The sequence below is a fragment of the Aptenodytes forsteri genome, unplaced genomic scaffold, assembly GCF_000699145.1.
Source record: "Aptenodytes forsteri isolate BGI_AS27 unplaced genomic scaffold, ASM69914v1 Scaffold68, whole genome shotgun sequence".
Taxonomy (NCBI): Eukaryota; Metazoa; Chordata; class Aves; order Sphenisciformes; family Spheniscidae; genus Aptenodytes; species Aptenodytes forsteri.
The window spans coordinates 249,131-273,825 of NW_008795382.1; the positions used below are offsets into that span (position 1 = coordinate 249,131).

At 51.9% G+C, this 24,695-nt stretch overlaps 1 protein-coding gene across 1 annotated transcript in view; it reads right to left on the reverse strand.

Moving 5' to 3' along the window:
* Positions 1–3,934: 3,934 nt before the first annotated feature.
* ADGRD2 (adhesion G protein-coupled receptor D2) overlaps positions 3,935–24,695 on the reverse strand; it is a 28,082-nt gene continuing 7,321 nt past the window's right edge. The window contains exons 10-27 of the mRNA XM_019472416.1: positions 23,407–23,518; positions 22,863–23,012; positions 22,432–22,552; positions 21,502–21,607; positions 21,167–21,222; positions 19,923–20,049; positions 19,707–19,810; positions 19,010–19,112; positions 18,215–18,368; positions 17,297–17,430; positions 16,536–16,651; positions 14,731–14,851; positions 9,592–9,633; positions 9,324–9,377; positions 8,841–8,985; positions 8,219–8,277; positions 5,173–5,203; positions 3,935–4,050 (exon numbers count right to left, since the gene is read on the reverse strand). Coding sequence (XP_019327961.1) covers positions 3,935–4,050; positions 5,173–5,203; positions 8,219–8,277; positions 8,841–8,985; positions 9,324–9,377; positions 9,592–9,633; positions 14,731–14,851; positions 16,536–16,651; positions 17,297–17,430; positions 18,215–18,368; positions 19,010–19,112; positions 19,707–19,810; positions 19,923–20,049; positions 21,167–21,222; positions 21,502–21,607; positions 22,432–22,552; positions 22,863–23,012; positions 23,407–23,518 — 1,851 coding nt within the window. The remainder of the gene's footprint in view (positions 4,051–5,172; positions 5,204–8,218; positions 8,278–8,840; positions 8,986–9,323; positions 9,378–9,591; positions 9,634–14,730; positions 14,852–16,535; positions 16,652–17,296; positions 17,431–18,214; positions 18,369–19,009; positions 19,113–19,706; positions 19,811–19,922; positions 20,050–21,166; positions 21,223–21,501; positions 21,608–22,431; positions 22,553–22,862; positions 23,013–23,406; positions 23,519–24,695) is intronic.

Here is a 24,695-nt window from a genome sequence, read left to right on the forward strand (position 1 = left end):
CTGCGGGGTGGGTGTCGCTGCTGTGGCGTGATTCAAGGCATTGGTGACTCAGAATCTGGTTCAAAGTGGCGCTGGGAATTGCCATAGCGACTCTGAGTGTATTTTGCAAGCGAACTCACAAATGACAACATTTATGGGCAATTAGCTTAGACACGGGATTTTTCATGTAGCCCTTGGTGCTCACTGTGGCCGAGAGCCCCCGGCACGCTGTGCACTGTGGCAGGGAGTGAAACTACAGCAAAGCACAGAGCTCTGCAATAGCTTTGATGACCTGTCTGTAAGTATTTCAGTGCTGGGAAGTGCCCCATACCCTGGCTCTCCCTGATCCCAGCAGCTGGAGATGCTGCTTGGCTGACACTGATAACTGGAGCACTGCACTCACATCTCACTCTTCTGACCAGCACAGGGCTGCTCTAGGGCTGCAGTTCCCAACAGCGCTTAAATGCATGTTGGCCAGCACACGCTGTGCTGAGACCAGGGAACGCAGTGCAACACGGGAGACAGCACATGGGAGAATGCAGTGCCCTGGTCCCCTGCACCGTGGCCAAGCCACCCTCCCCTGCGTTCAGCCATGTAAAGCCACGGCACGCTGCTGCGCCTGAACACGATCCCATTCCCATGGATACATTGCAACAAGGAGAGAAGGTTGCCTTTAAAATCAGCATTTACTGTCATCATAATCAGCAAAAACCCCGACACGTTTTATGTGCTCTAAACACTAGGGAGGTAACAGGAGAATGTCAGATGCGAAGAACAGAGGGAAAGAAAACATAACCCCAGCTGGCGAGGGGCCACGCCAGCAGGGTGGGAGCCCCAGGAGGAGCAGGGAGAGGATTTTTGTCCTAAACAGCAGAAGATGCTATTGAAGTCAGCTGCTTTAGAAAAGACTTGAAGCCAGCCGCTGTCTTCCTTAGTGCATGTGCTTCCTATGCGGCCTGTCCCCAGCCCTGCCCCAGCAGAGCAGTGCGATGGGCCAGCAGCGGGGTCAGGGAAGGCAGCCATCCCCGCCTGCACGGGAGCACGGGGGCACCGCCTGGGCACAGCTGCCACGGGCAAAGCTGGGTTTTCTGCCATGCCGCCTGCTCCAGGTCCCCCAAGCTAAACAAACTCTATTGGCAGCAACAACAAACACACACAACCACGTGCTGCCGGCAGTGCTGCAGGGTGGCTGGCGACCGCGCTGCACGAGGTCAGGCTTGGCTGCCCCAGCAGAGGCTACATGAGCTGCGGGGACCCCCAGGCCAGCACGCAGGCTGGGCAGGAGTCACAATGAGTACCTGCCTGTTGGTTGCCTGCCCCTGGAGAGGAGCAGGGCAGTCTTCAGCAGCAGATGCAGCCCCGTGAGACCCCACGCTACCCCAGTCCTGCCTTGGATTTGTCTGCACATGCTGCTAGGAAGAAGCACAGGGCTAACAACTCTGCCTGGGCTGGGACAGCCCTCTGCATGGAAGCCAGCTCCTCCGACCTGCCGTCCTCCCGGCTGCTGGAAGAGACTCGGTGTTGTGGGCCCGTCACCCAGAAACTTCTCAGAAACCTAAAGCAAAAGAGAGACGGTCTCAGCTGCGCCAGCAGGGAGGGGAGGGCAGGGGTCCGGGGCAGCGGGTGCACCGGTGGGGGTCCCACAGCACGCTGGGAGAAAGCACAGCCCAAACCTGCCATAGGACGGAGCACGTAGAACGGAGCACAGCCAGCCCTGCCTTTCGCTGGTGCGGCTCTGCCATCCCACAGCCCCCCCTGCCCCTTTAGGGGTATCTGAAATATGGTCCTTGTGGCAGGGAGCCAAAGCAGCCTCCGTGCACGGGGCCGGGGCTGTAAGGAGAAACTTCTTCCCCCTGCTCAGTAATTAGCCCACTGTGCTCAGCGCCAAGCTCTGAAAGCGCTGAAGAATGAGGTTTAAATGGGATTTAATGAAAATACCAGTGCTACCGTGGCAGAGAGCACTGATGTCGCATGGGCTGCACCTCCTTCTGTCAGGGCATAAGGTACCTCTGCCCATCGGGAAGGACCACGGCATGGATGGCAGCGGTGATTCCACCACAGGGCAGCCCAGCGGGGTCGGCACGGGGAGGTCTGCATTTCTCTGAGTGCCCACGACATTCAAGTGCTTTACTGGCTTTGAATCCCAAAGATTCATAATTTCCTTACTATTTTAAAACCAATCTTATTTAACATGGTATGGCGAGAGTTGCAGAATTACTCAATATTGATCACAGAAAGGCTGGGCCATGGAGACAAGATCCATGTTGCTATGTGTGGCTTAGCAACATATAAATGTATTCAAACAGAATAATGAAATTATCGTGGGGAAACAAAGCAGCCATCACTTGAAGAGATGGAGGATGTGGAGGCCTCTTGGAGCTCTTGTTTGCCAAGACAAGGAAGATGGTACTTATTGTTTGTGCAAATATGTGAACCCCCCCGGCCATCCCCTGCTTACATAAAGGGTGTAATGAATCCGGGCAGTGTGCTCGCTGCAATGCACAGCTTTGTACAGCTGGGCTGGAGCTCATTACTGCAGAAACATGCGGCCTCTCCGAGTGAATTGAGTCCTTGCAGGGGGAGCCCTAATATTGGCAGTGGGGAGGCGGGGAGGGATCCATAGGGCAGAGCGCAGCCCACGCCTGCCTCCTGACCACAGCCACGCTGCAAAACTCCTCATTTCTGTGGTTCTGAAACTGACCTGGTATTTACCTGCATTTTATCCGCCCTCATCCTCACACATGTTAACGCACCGCTGGGAGCCCACCCCCACCGCCCCCCATGGACCCACTGGCTGCCTCTTGCACTTGGACTGAGCCAGTGTGATGCCCACAGCTCTCACAGGACCACAGTTGAGGCGCTGGAGCAGAGAAGAGGTGGATCCCACCGCAGATCCAGCACAGCTTTCCTGGGAGATTGCGAGCAAGTCATTTAAGCCCCGAGTCTCTCACCAGTGCCCAGGGTCCAGCGCTCCTCCTGCCCACCAGCTCTCCCCGCTGGACTGTGGGGCAGGCAGGCTCCTCCTGGGTCTCTGCACGACCTCCTGCAAGCCTGCTGCTGGTACTACCATAATTTTCATTAAAGCTGGCTAGAAATTTTCAAATAAAGATACCGGGGGCAAAATATGTCTCTTTTCAATAAACTATTTTAAGAGAAAATAAATAGAAGAGGGGAAGCAGTGTCTGTTGAAATGATTTGTCTCTCATTCATCATCAGGCACACAGGTTTATGGTTTGCTTGCCCTGGCAGCTGTTATCCCCAAGAGCTGCACAGCATTTTGCTCTGTTGAACAAGCTGTGAAGACGGGAGCCTGTGCAACGCTGAGCTGCCCTGGGGTCTTCCAGGCATTACTACAGCTGGGCGTTACTGCCTTTTATTTTTTTTAATGGCTGGAAGCACTTGTCTTTGAGCCCGGTGCCTCAGAGCAGCACAGTGTAGCCGGCACCAGCGCTGTGCCGCATGCCGGCCTGCACATGCACAAGTGTGCAGAGGAGTGCTCTTCTGGTTCAAGGAGATCTTCTCGTTCACCCCAGGCTGAAGGACTGCCCAACCAAGGGCTCCCTTGCCCCGGGGTGCGCGAGGAGCCGCCCTCGGTGCTAGCGGAGGGGGTGGCCATGCACTGAGCTGCCCTGCACCCACCGGCTGCTTCCACGGCCATTATGCACCAGCCGGCGCGTGAGGGGGTAGGCACCGAGCCCAGCCTGGCATCCCCACCATCCTCTGGGCAGACCCAGGCTTTTAAAAATATACTGAGGGCTTACCTGAGAAAACAAAACCAAACTAAACAACCCGCCTCTTTGCACAGCTGGAGTTTAATTACACATGTGGCTAGATTAAAATATGCAGGAGCAGGCGAGGGTGAGGGTGTGGGGGGACAGAGCACAAATACACGTGCTGGGTGTAGGTCTTGCTGTCTCTGAGACCCCACTCCTATGCCTGAAATGCCGCAGCACATTTACTCCTGGATGCCACCGTTTCTGCCTTGCTCATGTGTCCACTGTGGGGAGGAAAGCTGCAATGCTTCTGGGTGGCATCGTCTCGAAAATAGTCTAAGCATGCCCTGCTTAGACACTTAATGTGGAGCAAAATCAGAAACCTGCTAATGCACTGCTTCCTTTGACAAAAGAAAATGTTACAATGCAGAAAAAATAATATCAATCCATCCCCGGTGCTTCTTCACTGCACTGTCTGCTTGAGTGACCCCATCCAGAGACTGCACTGAGGGTGCTGGGAGTACTCAGCAGTGGTTGGTGAAAAAAAAAAGCTAAATATGCTACACCCGTACCCGGAGGAGCTGGTGACTTGCCCAAAGCCAGGCAGGGAAGTTGGGCCGGGAGCAGGGAGCTGCGGCTGGCCAGCCTCTCCCCAGCACTGCAGTTGAGCAGAGGTCTGGGGCTTAGGAGGGATTTCTGGTTTTAATTCTACCCACCCCCATGGTGACATTGGCCTTTCTACAACCTGAAACAGAAGCAGCTAAATGGCTGCTTTTAAGCTCATAAATCCAGCCCCATCTGAACACCCCACCTTCCCTGGCTGCCCTTCTTCGGGAGCAAGTCACTTCTAACACCCGCCAGCGCTTCCTGCAGCAGCTGCTGGTTTAAAATACCCCATGGCAGCAAAGAGCTGTTGCCACCCCTGAAAGAAGCCCAGGTCTTGCCAAGCAGCAAGGTGCACCGGTCCCTGCTGTGCCTCAAGGACTGGCTGTGCCGGGGTGCACAAGCAGAGCGCTCAGCATCAGGTACCTGCAGGTACCCACTGCCCCTCTGCTGCCTGCCAAGGCCTGTGACCTGCAGCTTTGCTGCCATGGAGGGGCCCAGGGAGCTGGTGTGCAGCAAGCTGCAGACACGGACAGGCAGCAAGAAAGATGCAGAGACATGGGGAGAAACCAGGTGGGTTCTGTGAGATGGGCACCCTCAGCTGAGCCACCAGTGCTGCCAGGGAGAGGCAGCGCAGGCAGCACCAGCAGAGCTGCCAGGGCTTTATACCCCCCCTTCTCCCTTATCTGTTCAGGGGGACATGGATCTCCCAACAGCCTGCCCAGGACTGCACCCACCACAGCAGTTTGGAAATAAAATGCTTCCTAAAGCCTGAGCAAAAAATCACCTGCCCTCTGGGCAGCACTCCACCATGCAACCACAGAAACCAGTATCAGCAGTAACAAAAATTAAAGAAAATTATGTAGGCAAATGTTACCTGAGGATTTGAACGCTGTCAGCTCTACAGCCTGAAAGAGGGGAGAACATTTGTTAGCAGAAGGTACAGGTCTGATTGCTTTGCTGCTGGCAACCCCTCGGCACGCTCCCCGAGGCCTGGCAGGGCTCCCAAGCACCCAGCTGCTGCACCACACTCTCCCTCCCACTGAGCCACCGCACAGGCTGGGAACTGGAGCCTTCATCCCGGTCCCCGAGGCATGGGCACCTTGCAGAGTGCCCCTGGACACAGCTGCACCTCTCGGCAGTGCCTGCGAGGTGAGCTGCTGCCCCGCTCCGCTCGCCCTCTCCTGGGACCCCTGCCCCGAGGTGACCCAGCGGGCTGGACACTGTGCTGGAGACTACAGGAAAATTCAGGAGAAGAGGAGAGAGAACTTTCTCCCCCGTGCTGTGGTGGAAAGAGCACGCACAAGCCTGTACCCTGTGCTTAAGCGATGGTTAATGCTCTGTGAGGTGTGAAACTCCTGCTCCCAGCCCAACAGCAATAAATATCACCAAACAACATTTAAAAAAGCTGAAACACAAAGAACATCTCGTCTATGTTTGTATCTTCACTCGCTCAGTGTTTTGTCATTTTAAGTGTTTTCAAATGCTTTTAAGTAGCGTCTTCTCTTCATCCAAACTATTGTGCAGCTGCCAGTGACATTCTTAATTCACCGTTCCTCCAGCGAGTGCCATGACTCATTTAGCCAGGGAGCAGGAAAAACAGCACTGACTTATGTAACTAACGAGCGGAGAAAGCAGCACCGAAGCAGCCCCTATCCAGCGGAGGGTAGCACCACCCGGGGCACAGGTGCGCCAACCACCTCTGCGGTGAAGACGGGGCTCGGATGGAAGCCCCCCGCAGCCCTGGCTGGCTCGGCGCCGCGGGGCTCACACCGACGGAGCACCGAGAGCCGCATTGCCGCAGCACTGATCTGCGTGGGCAGGGGGCCGTGCGCCCTCTCCCCAGGCAGGCACCGGCAGCAGCCTCACCTTTTGAAGGCTGCTGCATCCATGTTAGTTAGAAAGGAAACAAGTACATTAAAAATGCAATGTTTAAGCAGCAAAGATACAGCGAAATCCTCGGTGACCCTCACACAGAGGAAAGCGCTTTCTGTCTTTGCCTGCTAGGAAATGCCACGGCCTTGGCATTTAGGGGATCTGCTGCCTCCTAATGCTCCCTGCCTTAGGAAACTCAGGCCCCTGGCCTAATCCCTTTGGCCCACGTCTCGTATCTGGTGCCAGGAGCTTGGCCCTGGTCCCAGTTTACACAGCCAGCACCTGGCTGGCTGAGAAAAGCATCACCTGTGAATGAATCCCGGTCAGCGTTCAGCACGAGGGGAGGAACAGCATTAACCACAATATAAATCACGAGAGATGAAAATATGGATTTTATTGAGTGGCTTCAAAACGATATGCCAGCTATAGAAGTATTATCTATTGGATAAATAAGAGCTGTCTATGTGACACAGGTTTTCAAAGGATAAATATTAGAGAAGGAGAGAGATCCTTCAGTGAGAGACTCATATGAAAGTAGTGTTGGATTTTATTCTGAGGAAATTACAGCACTTGTATGTCAAGTGCACAAGGACTGATGATCATTTCAATAGTGGGAGATGGAAGTGGTATCAGAGTAGTCAAATTTAAATTGTTCCCTGCTTTAGGCCATACCTCGCTGAGCTCTACATCACACGCCTGTAGGCAGCACAACCCAGCCTGCCCTCCCTGGACGGATGCAGCTCGCCCACCGCAGGGACAGCGAGCCCCTGCGGCCCAATTTTAATTTGCTGTCCCTGGGGGAAGTCTCCTGCCTTGCTCCATACCAACCTCAGCTTGGTGCTTTACTGGCTCAAATTCACTGGCTCCTTCTGTTCATTCTGGGGTTGTTTAGCCTGGAGAAGAGGAGGCTGAGGGGAGACCTCATCGGTCTCTACAACTCCCTGAAAGGAGGTTGTAGCGACGGGGGTGTCGGTCTCTTCTCCCAAGTAACAAGCGATAGGACGAGAGGAAACGGCCTCAAGTTGTGCCGGGGAGGTTTAGGTTGGATATTGGGAAAAATTTCTTTACTGAAAGAGTGGTTAAACATTGGAACAGGCTGCCCAGGGAAGTGGTTGAGTCCCCATCCCTGGAAGTATTTAAAAGACGTGTAGATGAGGCGCTTAGGGACATGGTTTAGTGGGCATGGGGGTGTTGGGTTGACGGTTGGACTCGATGATCTTAGAGATCTTTTCCAACCTTAATGATTCTATGATTCTATGCTACAATCACCCTCCCGGCGCAGCAGCGGGGCTGGTTCCCCATCGGCTCAGGCATGAGCTCTCGCCTTGGAAATGGGCCGTTCTGGGGCCTCCTCCTCTCAGGCCCCCAGAACATGCGCTCTCCCCTGTTGCTCTCTGCTGCCTGCCCCTGCCCAGGCCAGCCCCAGCTCAGGCAATCGCCTCCTGAGCCAAGCCCTGCCCTCACAGCACAGCCAAGGCAGGTCACTGGCCAGGAGCTCCTGCCTGCCAGCCCACCTTGCTCTCCATCTTATGCTCCTACACAAGACAGCAAACACTCAGTTGCATCTGGCTTGACTACCAGGAGTGGCCGCTATGGGCACGAAAACACACACCTCAAATGATTTAAATGGCTTAAATCAATACATCGCTAATAATGAGTAGGTATTTTAATAAACCAGAGTCTTCAGTATGTGTATCAAAACCTTCTTGGTTTTGATAGACAGGCCGTGTGTCCGGACTGGCCCTCAGGAGGAGAGCACGCACGCTGTGCTAGCACGCTGCCTGGTCCCTCGCCAACACTCAGCAATTTCTGTAACACCCTGGGACAGAGGGGGATCGGCGTTACCCTCAGTCTGCACACAGCGTGGATGAGTCAGGCAGCTTCTAGGACTTGCTCAACATAAAACATTGAGCTTGTGCCAGAGCTGGTAACACTATCAGGTGTCCTGAGCCCCAGCCCCTCGCTGGAACCATTAGACACCATTCCTACGTAACTACTACGCTCTGTGTGTGGATGAAGGTGGAAGAATAACAGAAGACATTACATACCGGTCTCTCGGGTGACATAATTGATGAAATCCCCATGGGAATTTTGGCTCCAAAATTTCCTAGGGGGTGAAGCAGCAAAATGAGTTTGGAGACTAGAGAGTAGAATTATTTATGCTTTACCAAGAACTCAGTGCTTTGTGTCCCCTAAGTATCTCCCACTGAAGCAAAGGGACCAAACAGGTTACCTGCATAATTGCACCCACAAACTGGTTGGAGCATGCAACACCTTTTTTCCCCAAAGCTAAGAACCCTATTTCCTACTGCCACCTTTGCCTAGCCTTCTCCAGAAAATTAATTTTAAAATACAAACACGGATTCTTGCCTCAAGAGGAAGCAATGCTGCATAACACAGTGATGAGACCCCCCCTGCCCACGCCCAGCCAGCCTGCAGGCATGAACCTGATCCCTCTGAGATCCACACGCACACGATCCCTGCCTGCCCTGGGAATCTTTCATCCCGTGCTGCATTTGCAGCACCAGACCCCAAGCTCACCTAGGCACAGTGTGCAAACAGGTTCAATGCAGTGCCAAGTGAACGTGCACTAAAATTCAAGCCTCGGGAATAACAATTTTACTGAGGTCTCATCACACACCCTGGGCTAACAGCAAGAACCCTTTTTACCTTTGTTGGTGATGTTCTTCACTGGAGGGTCTTTCTGCACAGGGCTCGACAAGGCACTCTCAGCTGCAGAAGGACTCAGTTTCCCTGTCTCCCAGGAGGTTGTGTTTCTTGGACTTGATAAGTAGTTGATGGGATGAGAGCAGTTCTGTAATGATGGGGAAGAGATACAGGACAGTGAAAACCGCAACATGCATCTTTGCTGGATCCAGGTCCAACTTTAAAGATTGATTTCATCTGCACTGCAGCCCCTGGGACTTTGACTCCCATCCCACCCTGGTACAGCAGGCTGCTGCCTAATCAGGGTAGATTATCTTTGGGTCTGCGTTGTCCAACAGGACTGCAAAGATGGGAGACAAAAAATTAAAAAAAACCCATTTCTTTCCAACATCATCTCCTCAAAGTAGACCAAACGTACATCTAGGGCCTTGCTCTGGTGGGTGCATGATGAACGAAGCAGGGTAGCAGGGCTTCCTTGTGACTTACTGTGAATGAGAGTGCTTTCTTCTTGTCCTTCATCCTCTGGATGGCATTCCTCACCTGGAACAGAGCAAGGACATAAGAGAGGGCCACAGCAGCTCTAGCAGAGCAAGAGATCCTCCAGCAAGTCATGGAGAAAAAGCAACTGCTGTCCCAGAAGCACAGTTGGGGCTATGCTGTCTGTCGTACCTACTACAAGCCCAGCTACCCCCTCAACTGCTAATAAACAGTTGCTCTGAAGGGTGACTGAGCCTCAGCCAGGGGCATCTCTTACCTCGCTGTTATAGATTGCATAGACCAGGAATATGTACAGGCCCTGAAAAGGAGAGAGCACAGGAAGGGTTAGAGATGTACAGCTGGTTTCTGCTACTTTGCATGGGAGGAAATGAGTTTGATGAGCACTAGAATGGGTGAGGACCGGGCTAAGGGGAAGAGGCACAGACGGTGGGCACGGCACAGCCAGGGACAGCTGGGCAGGAAGGACCTTCCTTAAAATCCTACTTGAGACCTGGCTCTTCACAAAGAGTCCAAAGGAGAGGTGGTCCCTGCCCCAGTCCCTCTTCCTTCTCCTCTCCCCCCATTTCATTTAGGGGGAGTGGGCATCTCTCACTGGGCACTCAGCTCCCTGAGCCTGAGCTCTCCCACACTCCCATTCACTCATGCATGCAAAATCCCCCAGGAAACACCTCCTTCAGATCTCAGAAGCAGAAACCACCAGGAGTTAATTGCAAAGGGAACTGAAATCTGGGAAGCAGACCTCCCTTCCTGCCGAGCGCCGACCCTGGGGTGGGGTGGGGGCTTTCACCAGCCTCTCGCAGACCAAGTGCAGCATGATGCTGGGGACAGTTCCCCTGTCCCACACAGTGACAGACCACAGCGTTAACAGGATCCTGTGACCCAAATTCAGTGGGGTACAGATCCAGAGGCTTTGCTCAGCGCCAAACTGGACAGAGCTTTCTCCATCCTGCCGGCACGCTGGGGCTCTGGCAGCACAGTCTCGGCCACCCTTTCCCTACCCACCGAACTGGTGCTGTTGCGTGCACACACCAAGGACCAGCAAGCAATGACACGCTCTGCCACAACCAAATGCTCGGCCACAGCTATGTGCCCGGGGCCAGCGCGGGATGTGTTGTGGGAAAGTGCCTGGGGCAGGACCGGAGCGAGCATCGCCTGGAGGCCACAGCCTGGGGCTAATTACAGCTCCAGACCAACGATTTTGGCCTTAAGGCAGCCCTATCTGGCCCACCAGATTTATGTTATATCTGTGGGGTGTTTGTTATCGCAGCTAGATAAATCAGCTGCAGCAAGAAAAGTAATCCATCTTGTCTTCAATGAGCCTTGCTCTTCATCTGCGAGCTCTTGGCAGGCGTAATGGTAGCAGTACCCTGGCGCCGTGCCATGACCTGTCCTTCAGCCAGCAATGCTGGTCACTCCCCCAGACCAGATTTCTGGTCAGGCTGCCAAGGCAGGTCTTCCTTGAAATAATCATTCTGGATGAGCGTGGGGAGGGGGGGAGCGGCGAGGTCGGCTGGGAGGAGAGCAAGGAAAGAGAGGAGGCCCAGCTGCAGCGGCAGGCGGAAGCAGAGCCGTAGCTCTGGAGGAGCCCGCTCCTGCCCGTGCTCCTGCCCGCGCGCCATCTTCTCCCAACAGGGCCCGCAATGCCCCGGCCCCTGCGGCTTCCCGCTTACGGCGGGGGAGGCGCGCTGGGGTCCCAGCGCGGGGGCCAGCGCAGCACGCCCGCAGAGCGGGATGGATGCTCCTGCCTGGTGTCCATCCGTCCCTCTGCACGCACCCCACCTGGGAGCAACGCCGTCTCCTGCTCCCCTGTCACTGGAGATGGGCGAGTGGCTCTTTAAGTCCCTGCCCTGAGCCAGCCTCAGGACCACCCTTCCAGCTCTACAAGTTCAAATGAAGCCAGCAGGTTTTGCTTACACTGTTTCTTAACAGCAGGCACCTCCACCCAGCATTGGGTGCTTGGCAGGGTGTTGGTGCTGCTACCTCCGAAATTGTGGGCTGGAGGGAAGGTGCTGCCGCCTGCTCGCCAACCTGCAGGCCAGCCACCACAGCCACCTCTGGCGCAGCACCGCTCCGTGTTGCTTTTCAGTCACTAGGCTGAATTCCTGTGTTGCCTGGCTGGAGAAGGAGTTGTCATGTTTGGTGTCAACGCACAGAGTAACCTTGAAGACAGGCTTCAGTTTCCGCACATAAACAGAAAGCAGTCAAACAAACAAACAACCACAGCAGCAAAACTTTCCTGCACAAGACGCGCATGAAGAAGCACACTGGCCTTAAAGGAAATTCCAAGGCGATCCATAAGACAGTCAGCAAAGGGGATGAAATGGGATGGTTTTATCCCTGCTTTCTCTCAACTCCACAGCTTCCCACCAGCATCACAATTTCACTTCTAGGGTAATCTGCAAATTGACCTGAACTTGGTAATCAAGGGACAGAGGCAAACAATCACAGTATATCCACAGGCAAACCCTCGGCTATCTGTCCACACAACAGCCACGGCTCCTACTGAGCTTTAGGAGAAAGAAGAAAAACAAAAGCAGCAATAACTTAGAAAGCAAGGGAAGAAAACAAATCCTGATCCAGCAAACACCTCAGTTCCTATCTCACCCAAGGCAGATGTCATGGCTTGTGAGAGAAAGTCTCAGGAGATGTATCATCCAGAGGACACATTTATTCATTTCAGGAAAAAAAACCAACCATATGCCCAGCATCCACGTTACCACAGCCAGCACCCCACAGCCCCTCTGCTGGCATCAGTGATGAATAAAAGGCTGAGTGAGCCCTGGAGGATGTAGTCTGGGCCCTGACGTTGTCAGGCCACAATCAAGGGGTACTAGCAGTCACTGAACCAGGGAATTTGTCATGGCATTTCCCTTGCCAGTGCTGGGTTGCAGAGGGAAGAGCAGCCCTGAGTGCTACTGGAAAGCAGCTCTCCTGAAGGCTAACCAAGCTCGAGGTCCTCAGCAGGACCGCTCTGGTGTGATACACGTGCTTATGTTTTTACAGCACAAACACTGAAGCAAGGCAGAGGAAGACTGCCAGGATGGTGCTGGGATGCTGTGCTCTGATCTGCCTCTCTGCTGGTCTTGATGGAGTTCACCCAAGCTGAGAAATGTTTTTTTTCTGTGAATGAAAAGATGCTGGTGCTGTTCTCAGCTCTGCTCACCTCATCCCTTCACAGCCCTGAGCAGTTCTCTTCTGCTCAATAACCTAAGCACAGCATGAGGAGGAAAGGAGAACTGATGCTATATTTAATTACGGTTAGGACAGGCCTCCTGCTACCCTTCTGATATACTTAATAGCGGAGATGCAGAGAGGCGGCCCTTGTCTGGCCTTGGAACATCCCCATCTGAGAGCCGACGGATGTGCGTGAGCAGCACCCGGCTGCTGGACCAGCGCCAGCCACAGGCAGAACATGCCTTGGAGCAACCACCCATCTTGTGCACGTGGTGATAACGCCTGCATTTCACCCTTGGAGAGCTGGGCCAATGCTACACTGAAACGGGCCAAGTATGCCAGAGGGAAGCACTGCAAACTCTGCTGCTCCATAAGTGAAAGCTACAGCAGGAGCCAATTTCTATTGAATCCAAAGAAAAAAGGGAGATGGGGGTGGAGAACTCTTTGGATCCCGATGGTTTGGAGGGTAGCACCCAGTTGCTCTCTTGACTTGGATCCCCTGGAGTAGGATTTGTCCTCAAGCACTGGGCAAGGGACTCTGAAAAATATGTCTGTGAATATCCAGTGCAAAGGGACAGGACTGACTGTGTGGGTACCCCCAGGCGCTATTTGTGCTGGCATAGTCTTAGCCCCAGGGGTTGGACTGAGTCCCTGCCTGTTCCCCCCGGCTGTCTCCCTGCCGCCAGTAACTGCCTGCCTGCAGAGAGCTCTGCCGTCCGCCTTGGGACCATTCTCTCCTGCACATGTCAGGAGCAGTGGTGTTCAATGCTTCTCTAGCTCCATCTATAGCTGCTTTCTCTCGAGGTTTGGAAAGCTTCTGCCAACAAGGGGGCTGATGCTTTGAATTGCAGGTGACAAGCACATGTTCTGGGACTTCTTGTCACCATGTGTTCCTGAGTTTTAGATATCCCGAGGTCCTGGGAACAGTCCTAGCTCAGTGCAGAACTGAGCGCTCCTGGCTGCTGTGACTAATACAATTCGCTTTGCTCTCTTAACCACATACAGGCTGGTTAAAGTTTTAAACTCTTTTGATGAAATCAGTAAACTTAGAAGCAAATATTAAATGTTGCTTTACACACCACGTCGTGCTTTTACACACATTACTTTTGGCCCTATAGAGATCCCTATTAATACTAACATATTAACAACATGACTCTGAAGTATGGTAGTCACAGCCATGGCCCTGGAAGACTCCAAGACAAGCAAATAGGCTTAAAAAGATAGCCAGATGATGCTACCTAAAGAGGAATGAAGAGGCTGAAGGAGATGACATGACTCACCCAACGTCTTGCAAGCCAGAGCTGGAAACAGCACACATGCTTCCAGCCTCCCCGTGCGAGGCTCTGATCACCAGCCATCGCAATCTGTTCCACCTAACACTCCTGCATCCCATCAGATTGCAGTGCAGCTCTCACTGGGCACTGGGAGCATCCCTGGGGAGCAGCTGCATGGCTGCAGACAATACGGGTTTTAAGGGTAAAGATTTTCAGTCCTTGATTCTTAATTCTTCTCTCGTCTCCCTGCAATAAAGCCGACCTCCAGGCAAAGGCAAGGTGGTTCTGCCTGTACAGTTCTTGGGCCACAACCTCTAAGTATGTCTGGACATGAACCAGATGGAAAACACTCATCCTAGAACACACACCATCTAAGCAGCAGTCAAACACACTATGGCTGGATGTGACCTTTGAGACACTCTCCACGAACAGCCCTGTTCTAACAGTGATGCTGGCACACACGGCCCATCCCTACCCTGTAGGAATGAGGCTCGTTTCACTGATGCAAATAGCAGGTGGGATGTCTGCCCCATTAAACTGGACAGTTAACATTTTAATTATCCACTAAATGACCAAATCAAAACTTTAATGAAGTTCCCTACAAGCATGTCAGTTTGTAAGTGTCATTTTGAAACCATGCTAATGCCAGAAAATCTAACATGAGAAACAGGATTTGAACTGGAAAGCTGTGGCACCAGTAGGACACCCCAGAGACTGGTGCTGAAGGGCCATTAGATGAATAAGGTCTCCAGAGCTGTATTTCCTATCTTGGGAGCATGAACTTAGTTTCCTCAGACAAAACAGCACAGTGGCTTGGGAAAGCTGGGCTGGGCTTCAGAGCTGACAAAGGTCCCCAACTATTAGGAGAGGTAGAGTACACTGAAGCACAAGAAACCGCAGATACCTGCTTGGCTGTGATGTGAGGATCCATCTGGTACAGGACTCACCTGGAGGGAGTTCAGCACAATGAAGACATAGGCCCAAATGATGCTGAGGTGGACAAGGACCCCACACACCCAGGTCAGCCCCAGCACAGGCAGCAGCACCAGGATGGGCTTGGCTGTGGCCCTGTCAGGAAGGAGAGCTCAGGGTTACCTCGGCGCATTTCAAAGCTGAAACACTGTGCACTGGCACCCACTTCCCAGCCACCAGCTCTCCATGGGGGTCTCTGTCGTGCCCCACGTCCCTGAGCCCAGGGTGTCCTGGCAAAGTGCCCCAGCCTGCCAAGTGTCCTTCCTGGCTCTGCAAACCCTGCCCAGGGTCTCGCCGTGATCTGCCTGGGGCATTTGCACTAGGTTACAGAGCACTGAGTGGATCTGCCCTGAAAGAGCTCCACAGATTTAGGAGCACCCTGGGCTGTATCTTGCAGTTTAGAAGAAACTTTCCTTGTCTCCGTGCTGGAGACAGCTCTCCTCCCCCAGCAAGTGCCTTTCAGATGATGTGTCCACCAAGAGGCACCCAAGATGGTAGCTATGGAACAAATTCCTTTGCAAACAAAATTAGTTAAGAGGGGAAAACCCAAATATTTCACCTCCCAGCCCCCAGTGTGCCAGCCCTGCTCTTTATTTACCACTGAGAGTTAGCAAGAAGGGAGCTCTTTGACGTCATCAGCCATGAGAAAACAGCTATTTTCCCCCCAGTTGCTGCTACAAGGAGGGCTTCTGTATTTGTTTTATTAGCATATGGATGTCAGCCTGCCCTCCAGCAATGCCCTATCTTTGTGCTTCTGTAAATTTGGGAAAATTTATTTATGATACAGGGGAACAATGCGTGTCTAGCAGGGGTATCCGGCGCCAGCTAACAACAATAAAGATTCACAAAGGATGATAAAGCAATGACTCAAGCAGCAGTTTTTTAGAGGTCTCTCTATATTGACTGATTACAAAGTCCACACCGCCTCTTTCCCCATGTATGTAATCCCCACCAGCGTTATTTTCAATCCACCAAGTCCCAAACTCATATAGAAAATGCTTATAATGATAAATAGCCAAAACCCCTGCACTCTCTACAGCTGGCATCCTGCTGAGGGGCACACACAAGTGCTAAGGATGGGATAGGTGTGAGACAAATTCAGTTATGACCCCTTCAAACTGCAATGTTCTGCGAAGCGGAGAGGAGCCGCTACTGTGGCTCAGAGCACTATAAAATTCCATGGAAACTGGGCACGCAGTTGGGTCCCTGGGTTCCTTGAAACACCCCAAGCTGCTACCTCACTTCCCTACGGTGATGTTTTACAGGACGTCTGCATGCCTGCCAGCAAGCTGCTTAGCAGCACGGCGGGCTAATGATAGCGAAGGGGCAGACAGCTCGGCAGTGCGTTCGGCAGTGTCACCTGCGTTCCCACACACACTGACACCACTGTAGGTGATGGAGACACAAGCCATTCCCAGACCCAAAGTGCTGCTCCTGGTGATGCCAACAGGCCCAGGGTAGCTTTGGTTTCAGCAGGCACTGCCAAGAGTCTCCTGTCCCAAAGTGTCGAGATTTCGGAGTGCGAGTGCAGATGGAGTCCAGCACCGGGTTCCCCAGGCTGAAACTGCTGGCTGGGCTTCTCAGTGGCATAGACATTAGAGCAGACAGACTACCTTTGGGTGATGCACAGTTACCCTGGAGGAGAAAATCGTTTCTGCCCTGACTACCCCAACTCATGGTCTTTCACTTCGCCAAGGCAAGGACTCTCAGCTTAACAGAATTCCACCATTTCCTATCCAGAGCAGCCATGGCTAGGAAAACCAGCCCCTTCCCTGCTCACCATATCTGTATTCCAATCTGGTTCTCCAGGCTGCTGTTGGGGGTCAGCATCTTTGATCTCCTGCGAGCACTGGACACAGTCACCATCACCACCCGGAACAGCACGAAGGTGTTCACCTGTCAGAGAAGAGCCATTGGACCCAGCAACCTTCTGTAACCTCAGCTCCAGCGGGGTGAGTCTTTTCTGCTGGGGACTCAGTAACTAAGTGTCAGAACCTGGGGAGGAATGTATCACTCCTGAGAAAGCAGTGAGTAAAATACTTCATAGAGCTATCCACACAAGCATGAAATCTATAAAACTTACCTCAAAACTTCTACAGAATGTCTTCCCTTTTTAGTGTCTACTTTGGACCCCTTAAACATTGCACCTTTTTCTGCTACTATGTTGTATAATGATACTGATACTACTTCAAGGACGTAGATGTTCCCATATTAAAATCAGACCTTTAGTTAAGGCAATGTCACAGTCAACCTACACATTTATCTACATTCCTAATTTAACAGCCAATACAAGAACTGGTCAGCAAAATTTTTCTTAAAGCACTTTTTTCTATCAAAAACCTGCTTTGGTTAAAGAGTTTTATTTGTCTTGTGAAAGTATATATAAAGCATAACAAAAATTGTCCTATAAAAGCAGCAGGCACTATGAGCCCTGCGAGCAAGCACCTTAGCTAGAGAAGTGCTGACACCCCTGACTCTGCAACGCTTTCCTAAAACCAGACACGAAGGAATCACACCTTCCCAGCAAGCTTTGGCACTTACGGCCAGGATGAAGAGAACAGGCCCAACAAAGGCCCAGATGACGTTGGTCTGAACGTTCAGCCAGCAATGGTTGTCTGCCACATACTTGTTAAAGGAAGTAGCAAGGGTCACACCCACAATAACGACTGGAAGGCCTGCAGAAAAAAAGCGCAGATTAAACCCCAGGAAAAGCAGAGATGACCCATTCGGGTCAGCTGTGCTCTAGACAATTGCTTCAAAACCCCCATGACCAGGCACGCTCCAGCGTGAGCCAGCTTAGCCTCGGAAACCCCACGAGCAACATCAATTTACTGCAGCTGAAATCTGTCCCGGCTCTGCAAGACCAGATTTATACGCTGTCAGCATCATTCTCCTAGGTATAAAGCATTCCAAGTCCTGAGTCCTGATCAAAGCAATTTACTCCTCAGATTGCTTTTTTAACAAAATGGACAATCAAAGACATAAAACAATCCAAAATATTTGAACCAGTTGCCCAATGTCCAACTAGATGTGTGTTTTGCAAGGAGCACTGACCTGAAGAGGCTCCTCTTTGATATGAAACTCTGCTTATTCAAATAAATTCTGTCCCTAAAGGGCTCACTCAGAATAAAGAGTGCTTAGTCAGGAACATATTTAAATTTTAATTACTATCAGACAGCAGAAATGCTCTCCAAGAACAAGAACTTGCCATAAACTTCCTCCTCCATTTTTTTGTATTGAACTCTTGGATTTAGAAAAATAACAGAAATGCTTTTTAACTTATACTCTAAGACTGGCCGATTTGACACATAAAGGTAAGAAAGCCTTGGCAGAGCAGTGGTACCTGGCTCTCATATTGAATCAAACCAAATGTTCGGGAATCTCTCCTATTGAAACTTTTGCTAGACAAAAAAATGACACATTTTTCTGAGCACCCAACACAGAGGAGTCTGTAGATACCCCAGCCTGTCACATAGTAGAACTTCATTCTCCTGTCTTCACTCATGTTGACTGCTACCACTTTGCTCCACAGGAGAAGCCCCTCTACCAGCATCCATGAAAAGGCTGCCATGAAGAAGAGATGCAGGAAGGCAGTGACCGTGAAACACACCACCTGGAGAGAAGAGAAATCACACGCCGTTTCACGAGGGAGTCCTCTGGGAGCTTCTGAGTGTGTGTGGTCAGGAAGAAGAGAGAAACCTGCAAATTATGCTGCAGAATGTGCAGAAATGTCTTTAAACATCCACAAGCACCAGGAAGAGTTCTTAAAATTGCAACACATGAATAGTCCAGCTGCTGCAGCTCACACTCATTTCATCTGTGTGACCATCTCAAACCACAGAAGAGGGAACTGATAGCATCTTTTCCTGCAGTTCTTGGACTTTCCTTGCAGGTCTCTCATCTCAGAGCTACTTGATCCAGCCCCAGGATGTGGAAGAGGACACAAAAAGGGACAGAACTGTATGTTGCTGGTTTATAACTACTTAAATTTCCTCATGGATTTTTTGTCAGAAACAAACTGTCAGAAGAAAGAGGTAAATTTTCCCAAGGGATTGCACGATGTATTCCACGAGCACTCAGGTGTGTGCACAGCTCATATAAGCATTTCCACAGAAACTCTTTCCTAGAGCAAATTACAGGTAATTAATGAAACATTAATAAAAGGGATTACAGTTCTATTCTGTTTGTTCTGACAATAATGTTTGAGCAGGCCTGGTGCTGCTGGCCAAACAGGACACTTTCTAGAGAGCTTACCTGGTTGGTCTTGGCCAATTCACTGAACATGAGCAGAGCTTCTGCTGCAGCTAATGCCAAGATCAGGTTCTTGTGCACAGTTGTTCGTTCACTCTTGGGGACACTGAGGAAGGAGAGAGGAAACCCTCAGCTGCAGTCAGATGAAAGGGTGCACATGTTCTCACTAGTCCTTGCTGGGCTGTGCAGACCTGCCTGGGTGACCTGCTACTCGCTGCAAAGATGACAGTCCAAAGAGGCAAGGGACTGCCCTGCTGTGCAAGCACTTGGTGCTGCGGGTGCGCTCAGGTACAGCTGCTCACAAGGCAGATCTCTGTGCTTGCCAAGTGACACAGAAGGGTTTACAATTGAAGAAATAGTCTTTGCTCCATTTATTTTATAAAAATTAACTCTAGCAGAGCAGCTTTTGTGGTAAACATTGTCATTGACAAAAATCTTTCCACGAGCACTCAGGTGTGTGCACAGCTCATATAAGCATTTCCACAGAAACAACCAGCACTGCACCCCCTCCCTAGCCAACGACAACCGCTCCCCTCCCTCCCCTCTGCTACCGACCACCAGTGCAGCTCCCCAGCCTCGCCCCGCATACCTGCATCACCCCGCGCTGACAAAGGATACCTTGTTTGTATACTTGTTCTGAAGCAAAATAGCAAACAAATTTTAATACAGAGAAGGCTACAAGTGTCTGGACTTTTCTTACCCAACTGCCAAGAATAAAATGAAGGTAACTATCAAGGCACAGAAGGAAACTCCACATCCAATAAAAGTCAAGGTCTGCAGTGTGAGCTCCTCCTTGGTGGTCCTCTGCTCCAACCATGAAATAACAGAAGACACAAAAACCCCACAAATTAACCACAGACTGCTCACTGGTCTGGCATCCACTCCACAGACCAGCAGAGAAAGGCTCCTCGCTTACCTGCATCTCATACACCTGCAGCAGCACAGCAAAATTCGTGGTGTGGTTGCAAAAACAGGCAGTGGAGTCCGGGAGAGATGTTACCACAGAGCAGCCGGCTGTGGACCACATCCCACCAGCATCTGGGCTAACATGCAGCAAAAAACAGAGAAAACACATGGAAATTACCATCCACTTCAACAGAAAGCCAAGGCGCTAAGGGAATTTCATTCTCCCAGAAGCAGAGTTGAAATGAGGAAAAGGATGTCAGAGACAGGTCTCCATATGGACTTCCCTTTGGCTCATCCTGTGTCTCAGCAGATTTCCCTTATCCGTCAGGCACGCACAAGAAAACAGGTCTAGTGTCAATGTGTGTATTAAAAAGCACAGTTCAGCCTTCACTGCTTTAAACAGAACTCAGTAATTGCACGGCTCTGGGAAGAGCTCCTTTTACAGCACATTCACCAAGAGCATCACTGGACCAGACATGTCTAATCCTCTGCATCAGCTTGCCCTGCCATGTACCCGGTGCAGTTCCACCAGGCTCTTGATTTTCGGGACAAGCCAGCCTGTCTCCAGCCAGCCAGCTGCTCTCTGCTGCCCAGGCAGCCAGCAAAGCTCCAGATCTGAATTCTCTGTGCAGGGACCAAGGCTGCACCGCATCAGCTCTGTCCTCATTGGCAGCACTGCCCCTCTGAGCCTGCCCCAGTACCAAGGGAAGATCAAATTCAGAGCAGGGTTAGTGGAACTGTTTGTGCAGCAACCATCTGCTTCCAAAAACACCCTCTTCCCACCTTCCCCAAACTGATCCATGCCTGTTACAAAACAGGGACCCTAAGGAGTTTTTTGCACTTGAATGACTTAATTACCAATCCATAATATATCACAGTCTCAGTGCTCTCACTGCAGTGACATTCCCCAAAAACACATCTCAATGGCAAGCAGTATTTATGAGGCTGGGAGTCCTGCATGTCTGTTGGGCTATATATCTTGGACTTCTTTGTTGCAGGCAACAATCATAATTAACTAGGGCTTTCCATTTTAGTTGTATATACCTCATTAAAGGTCACTTGCTTGTGAGTGACTTTTCCAAAGGAAATCTTCCCAGGAGAGCGCTCTACTCCAGCAGATAGAGGATGCCAGCATGCAAAGCAGGCAAAGAATTACAGATCCCTACTCTTACCATTACATTTATATTGTTATGTTTGGTTTTCCAGTGGAAAAAAAAGCTCATAAATCTGGGGACCCGAACTGAAACAAGGCACCTGAGGCTGAAGTTCCAGAAGGCACAGATGGGCCCCACTGGCTTATTGGGCAGGTCCTGCAGGCAGAGACGGAGAAGAAGAGATTACACAGCCATGCACATACTGTATGCAGCCCGATGCAGTTCATTCACTAGGCTGCAACAAGGTCTGTTCAGCACAGGACAAACACCTCCCCAGGGAAACAGGAGTCAAGGTGAGAGACCTGGGCATGGGACACCCCTAAGTCCAAGAGCTCTGGTGGCCTTGAGCCAAGGCTGGGCACAGCCTGCTGGGTCAGGCTGGGCGATGCTGCTGGTGGGGAGATGGCTGGGAAGCACAGCCCCTCCTCAGGGTACCTGGACGCGGTGCTGCAGGCGGTAGCGCACAGACGTGCTAATCTCCTGGTAGTCACTGAGCAGAGTGGATGAGATCACAGCAGTGCCCACCGTGGTGCTCAGGTACCTGTCAGGGAAAGCATGCTGTTCACCGGCACAGGAACCACAAGATGAGCTCAGAAAACAGGATCTCACATTATACAAGACAGCTGGAGAGATCCGGAGCCACTTCTGGAGTGCTTCAGTGCCACCAGCAAAGGGCCTGGGCACAGGGCAGAAAGTACCTCGGATTACCTGGCAAGCAGAAAACACCACCACTGGCCCCGTAACTGCAGGAGGTGACCGTACAGATGAGGCACTGGAGCATCCTAAGTGGCTAGCAGCTGAGCAGCGCAATGGTGGAGCCAAAGGTCCAGTGAAGGAGCGTTGTGTGCGGTGGGATGTGCGGGCTGCCATCCCCACCTAGTGTTCAGAGCGCTCCCCGGAGAGCTGCAGGGCTCTGCCTCCCGCCCCTCTCTGGGAGCCACCATCTGCAGAGGCACCCTGGCTCCAGCAGCTTCTGCCCCAGCCGGAGGGGACCCTGCAGCAGCCCCACAGGCTCTGTCCCTAACCCACCCCAGCAGAGCAGATAGCCTCAGGGGAACCAGAGGCACGCAGAAGACACACTGCAGTGCATCACGGCACACAGGCAGCCCCACCACACAGCCCAGGCCGAGGTGTGCCAAGGGCCTCTGCCTCCACAAAGCACTGACTCCGGAGCCCCTTCCGTTGTCCGGTCACCACACACATATTGGAGAAAGCAGGGACAAGGACAAACGGGATGGGATGGAGCAGGGTGGAGGTGACCCCAAAATAGAGGCACTGAGAGATTCAACGCAGACTTGGAAATGAATTCTCCTGTGGTGCTAAGGGGACAGCCCTGGGGTGCAGGGGGGTTTCTGTTTCACTCACTTCTGTCCTCCGTCAGAGGCAGCCACATCCTGGAAGACAGCACTGCTGCCAGCGCCGGACAGGCAGCGCTGCAGGGAGCCGTAGCCGAACCACATGTTTTTCACCGTGACCCTGCGGAGACCTGGAGGGATAGAGCATGGCAGGATGGGTGCAAGCACACAGGGTAGCTCTGAGCAGCCCATGCTTCAGCACCGCTGCCTTAATCTGGGGGTGTGATACTGGGGGTCCAGGGCACCCACAGCTCCAAGCTGTGTCTGTAGAGAGGCTGTAGATAATCTCTCCCCCACAGCCCATCTCCCTTTCACCAAGGGCATCTCCTCCCCACACTTCTGCAGACTGCATGTGTGCAGGGTAACAAGTTCCTGCCATTAAGGAAGATGCTGCAGAAGTGCCATGGGGAGACCCAGGGAAGCACAGGCGTCATAACCTACCTCTGGCTTTCAGTCTTTGCACTTCTTCTGCGGGAACTTCAATGAGGTCGTGCCTGCCTTTCTCAGGGCTCTGGACCAGGTACACCTCGCTGCTCAGCTCCTGCCTGCCCAGTTCCTGCCTGCTTAGTTCCAGCTTCCTGACCTCCATCCCTGTGGCACGGGTAAAATCAGTTACTGAACCAGGGTTCAGCCTTCCTCCAGAGCTACTGCTACAGCAAAGTACCACAAGGACATTATAACCCCAGCCAAGACTCGCAGCAGCAGCAGACAGATCCCTTTCAGTGCAAACCATGTGCATCTGGGCTCAGTTTGTCTCCTGTGCCCAAGCATTTCTTACAATCCTCTTACAATTCACAGTGTGAGAGGAGCCTTTCACACTGTGACACCTCCGCACGAAGGAAATGGGGAGAAAGCCACCGGGTTAGCAAGAGATGAGCCACAGGAGGAGAGGTGCCAGGAGTGGACTTGGGACTGGAAACCAGACGGGATGACTGAGCTGGGTCCCGGTGAGATGCCCTCCCCGAGCTCTGCCAGTGCCACTCACCGACATTCCTGTGCTGGATGGTGACCTTTGTCCTCCCTGCGGTCAGCAGTGGGGCTAAGTGTGACACCATTCTGTTGCAGAGCTCAACAACAGCCATGGGCCCTCTGATAACCTGCAAACACAGAGAGAGCAATGGAAATCAGCACCTGCATCACCAGTTCACACTTCCCACAGCTCACAAGAGTTTTCGTAAATGCTTGGTCCTTGGCAGAAAAAGCGAAGTTGGGACTCAAGGCTTTTGCTTTGCTTTTCTTTGATTTGTTCAGTAAAGGATGTTCCCAGTTCCTTCAGCAATGGAGACAAGACTGGCAATGAGGGAAACTTGCTGGTCTTTATAAAAAGCCATTAAACCAGCATGGAAATAAATAACTAAATAAGCTTCTGTAAAGAAATTACTTATTTTTTAGACCTGACTCCTGATTTTTTGCAAAGCTGTAGAACAACCATCCTCTCTTCCTGGAAAAGGTTTCACCCAGAAATAAACTTCACTGCCGGAAGGGTAGCAGGTGACTGGCCCCATTGCTCAAGGTCCTGCATGTGTCGGGCAGCACAAGTGCCACCCCTGCAGTACACAAACTCAAACCCTTTCTCCCTCAGCAGATACATCTTCTGCACCAGCTAAACTGGGCCAGAGCTGGTTTTATGCCACTATCGAGAAGTTGTGAGTAATTGTGGCCACGGATACCTAAGCAACTCTAAGCAATGAGGTAAACTTGAACTATTCATCATCCTTTAGTCTCTGGAGGTCCCTGGCTTGGTTCCTGGAGCACTGGCCAGGCCAGACGCTGTCACACATTTCCCAGAGACAGGTGGAGAGTGCAGACCATACAACAGACACAAAAGACCCGCGTGAGAAGGGGAGAAGCCAAAGGAGAAAATCTTGATGGGGTGGGATGATGGAAATCCCTCACACAAAGCCTGACGGTGTTTTGAACAGCATGGGGGCTGATGACAGATAGCTCCTTGGCAGCCCACCCACGGAAAATATAACAAACTATAAAGTGAAGGGCATTGCCCTGCCAGAGGCAGCAGGGTGTGGGAGCAAGGAATCTACAAAGCACCGGGAATCTGCATATTGTGTGTAATCCTGTAAATCCAGGCTGACAAAGTGGAGAAGCCTGAAGAGAGCTGAGACAACCACTGGAGGGGTTTGCAAGGAAGGCACCACTTGACTGCGCTTGTTTGCAGAAGAACTTGTTTGCACCTCCAACAAATGAGGCAACAGTAAGGCAGCTGGCCCTTATCTGAGCTAGCAAAGATGCTCCATGCCCATGCTTGCAGCATTCTCA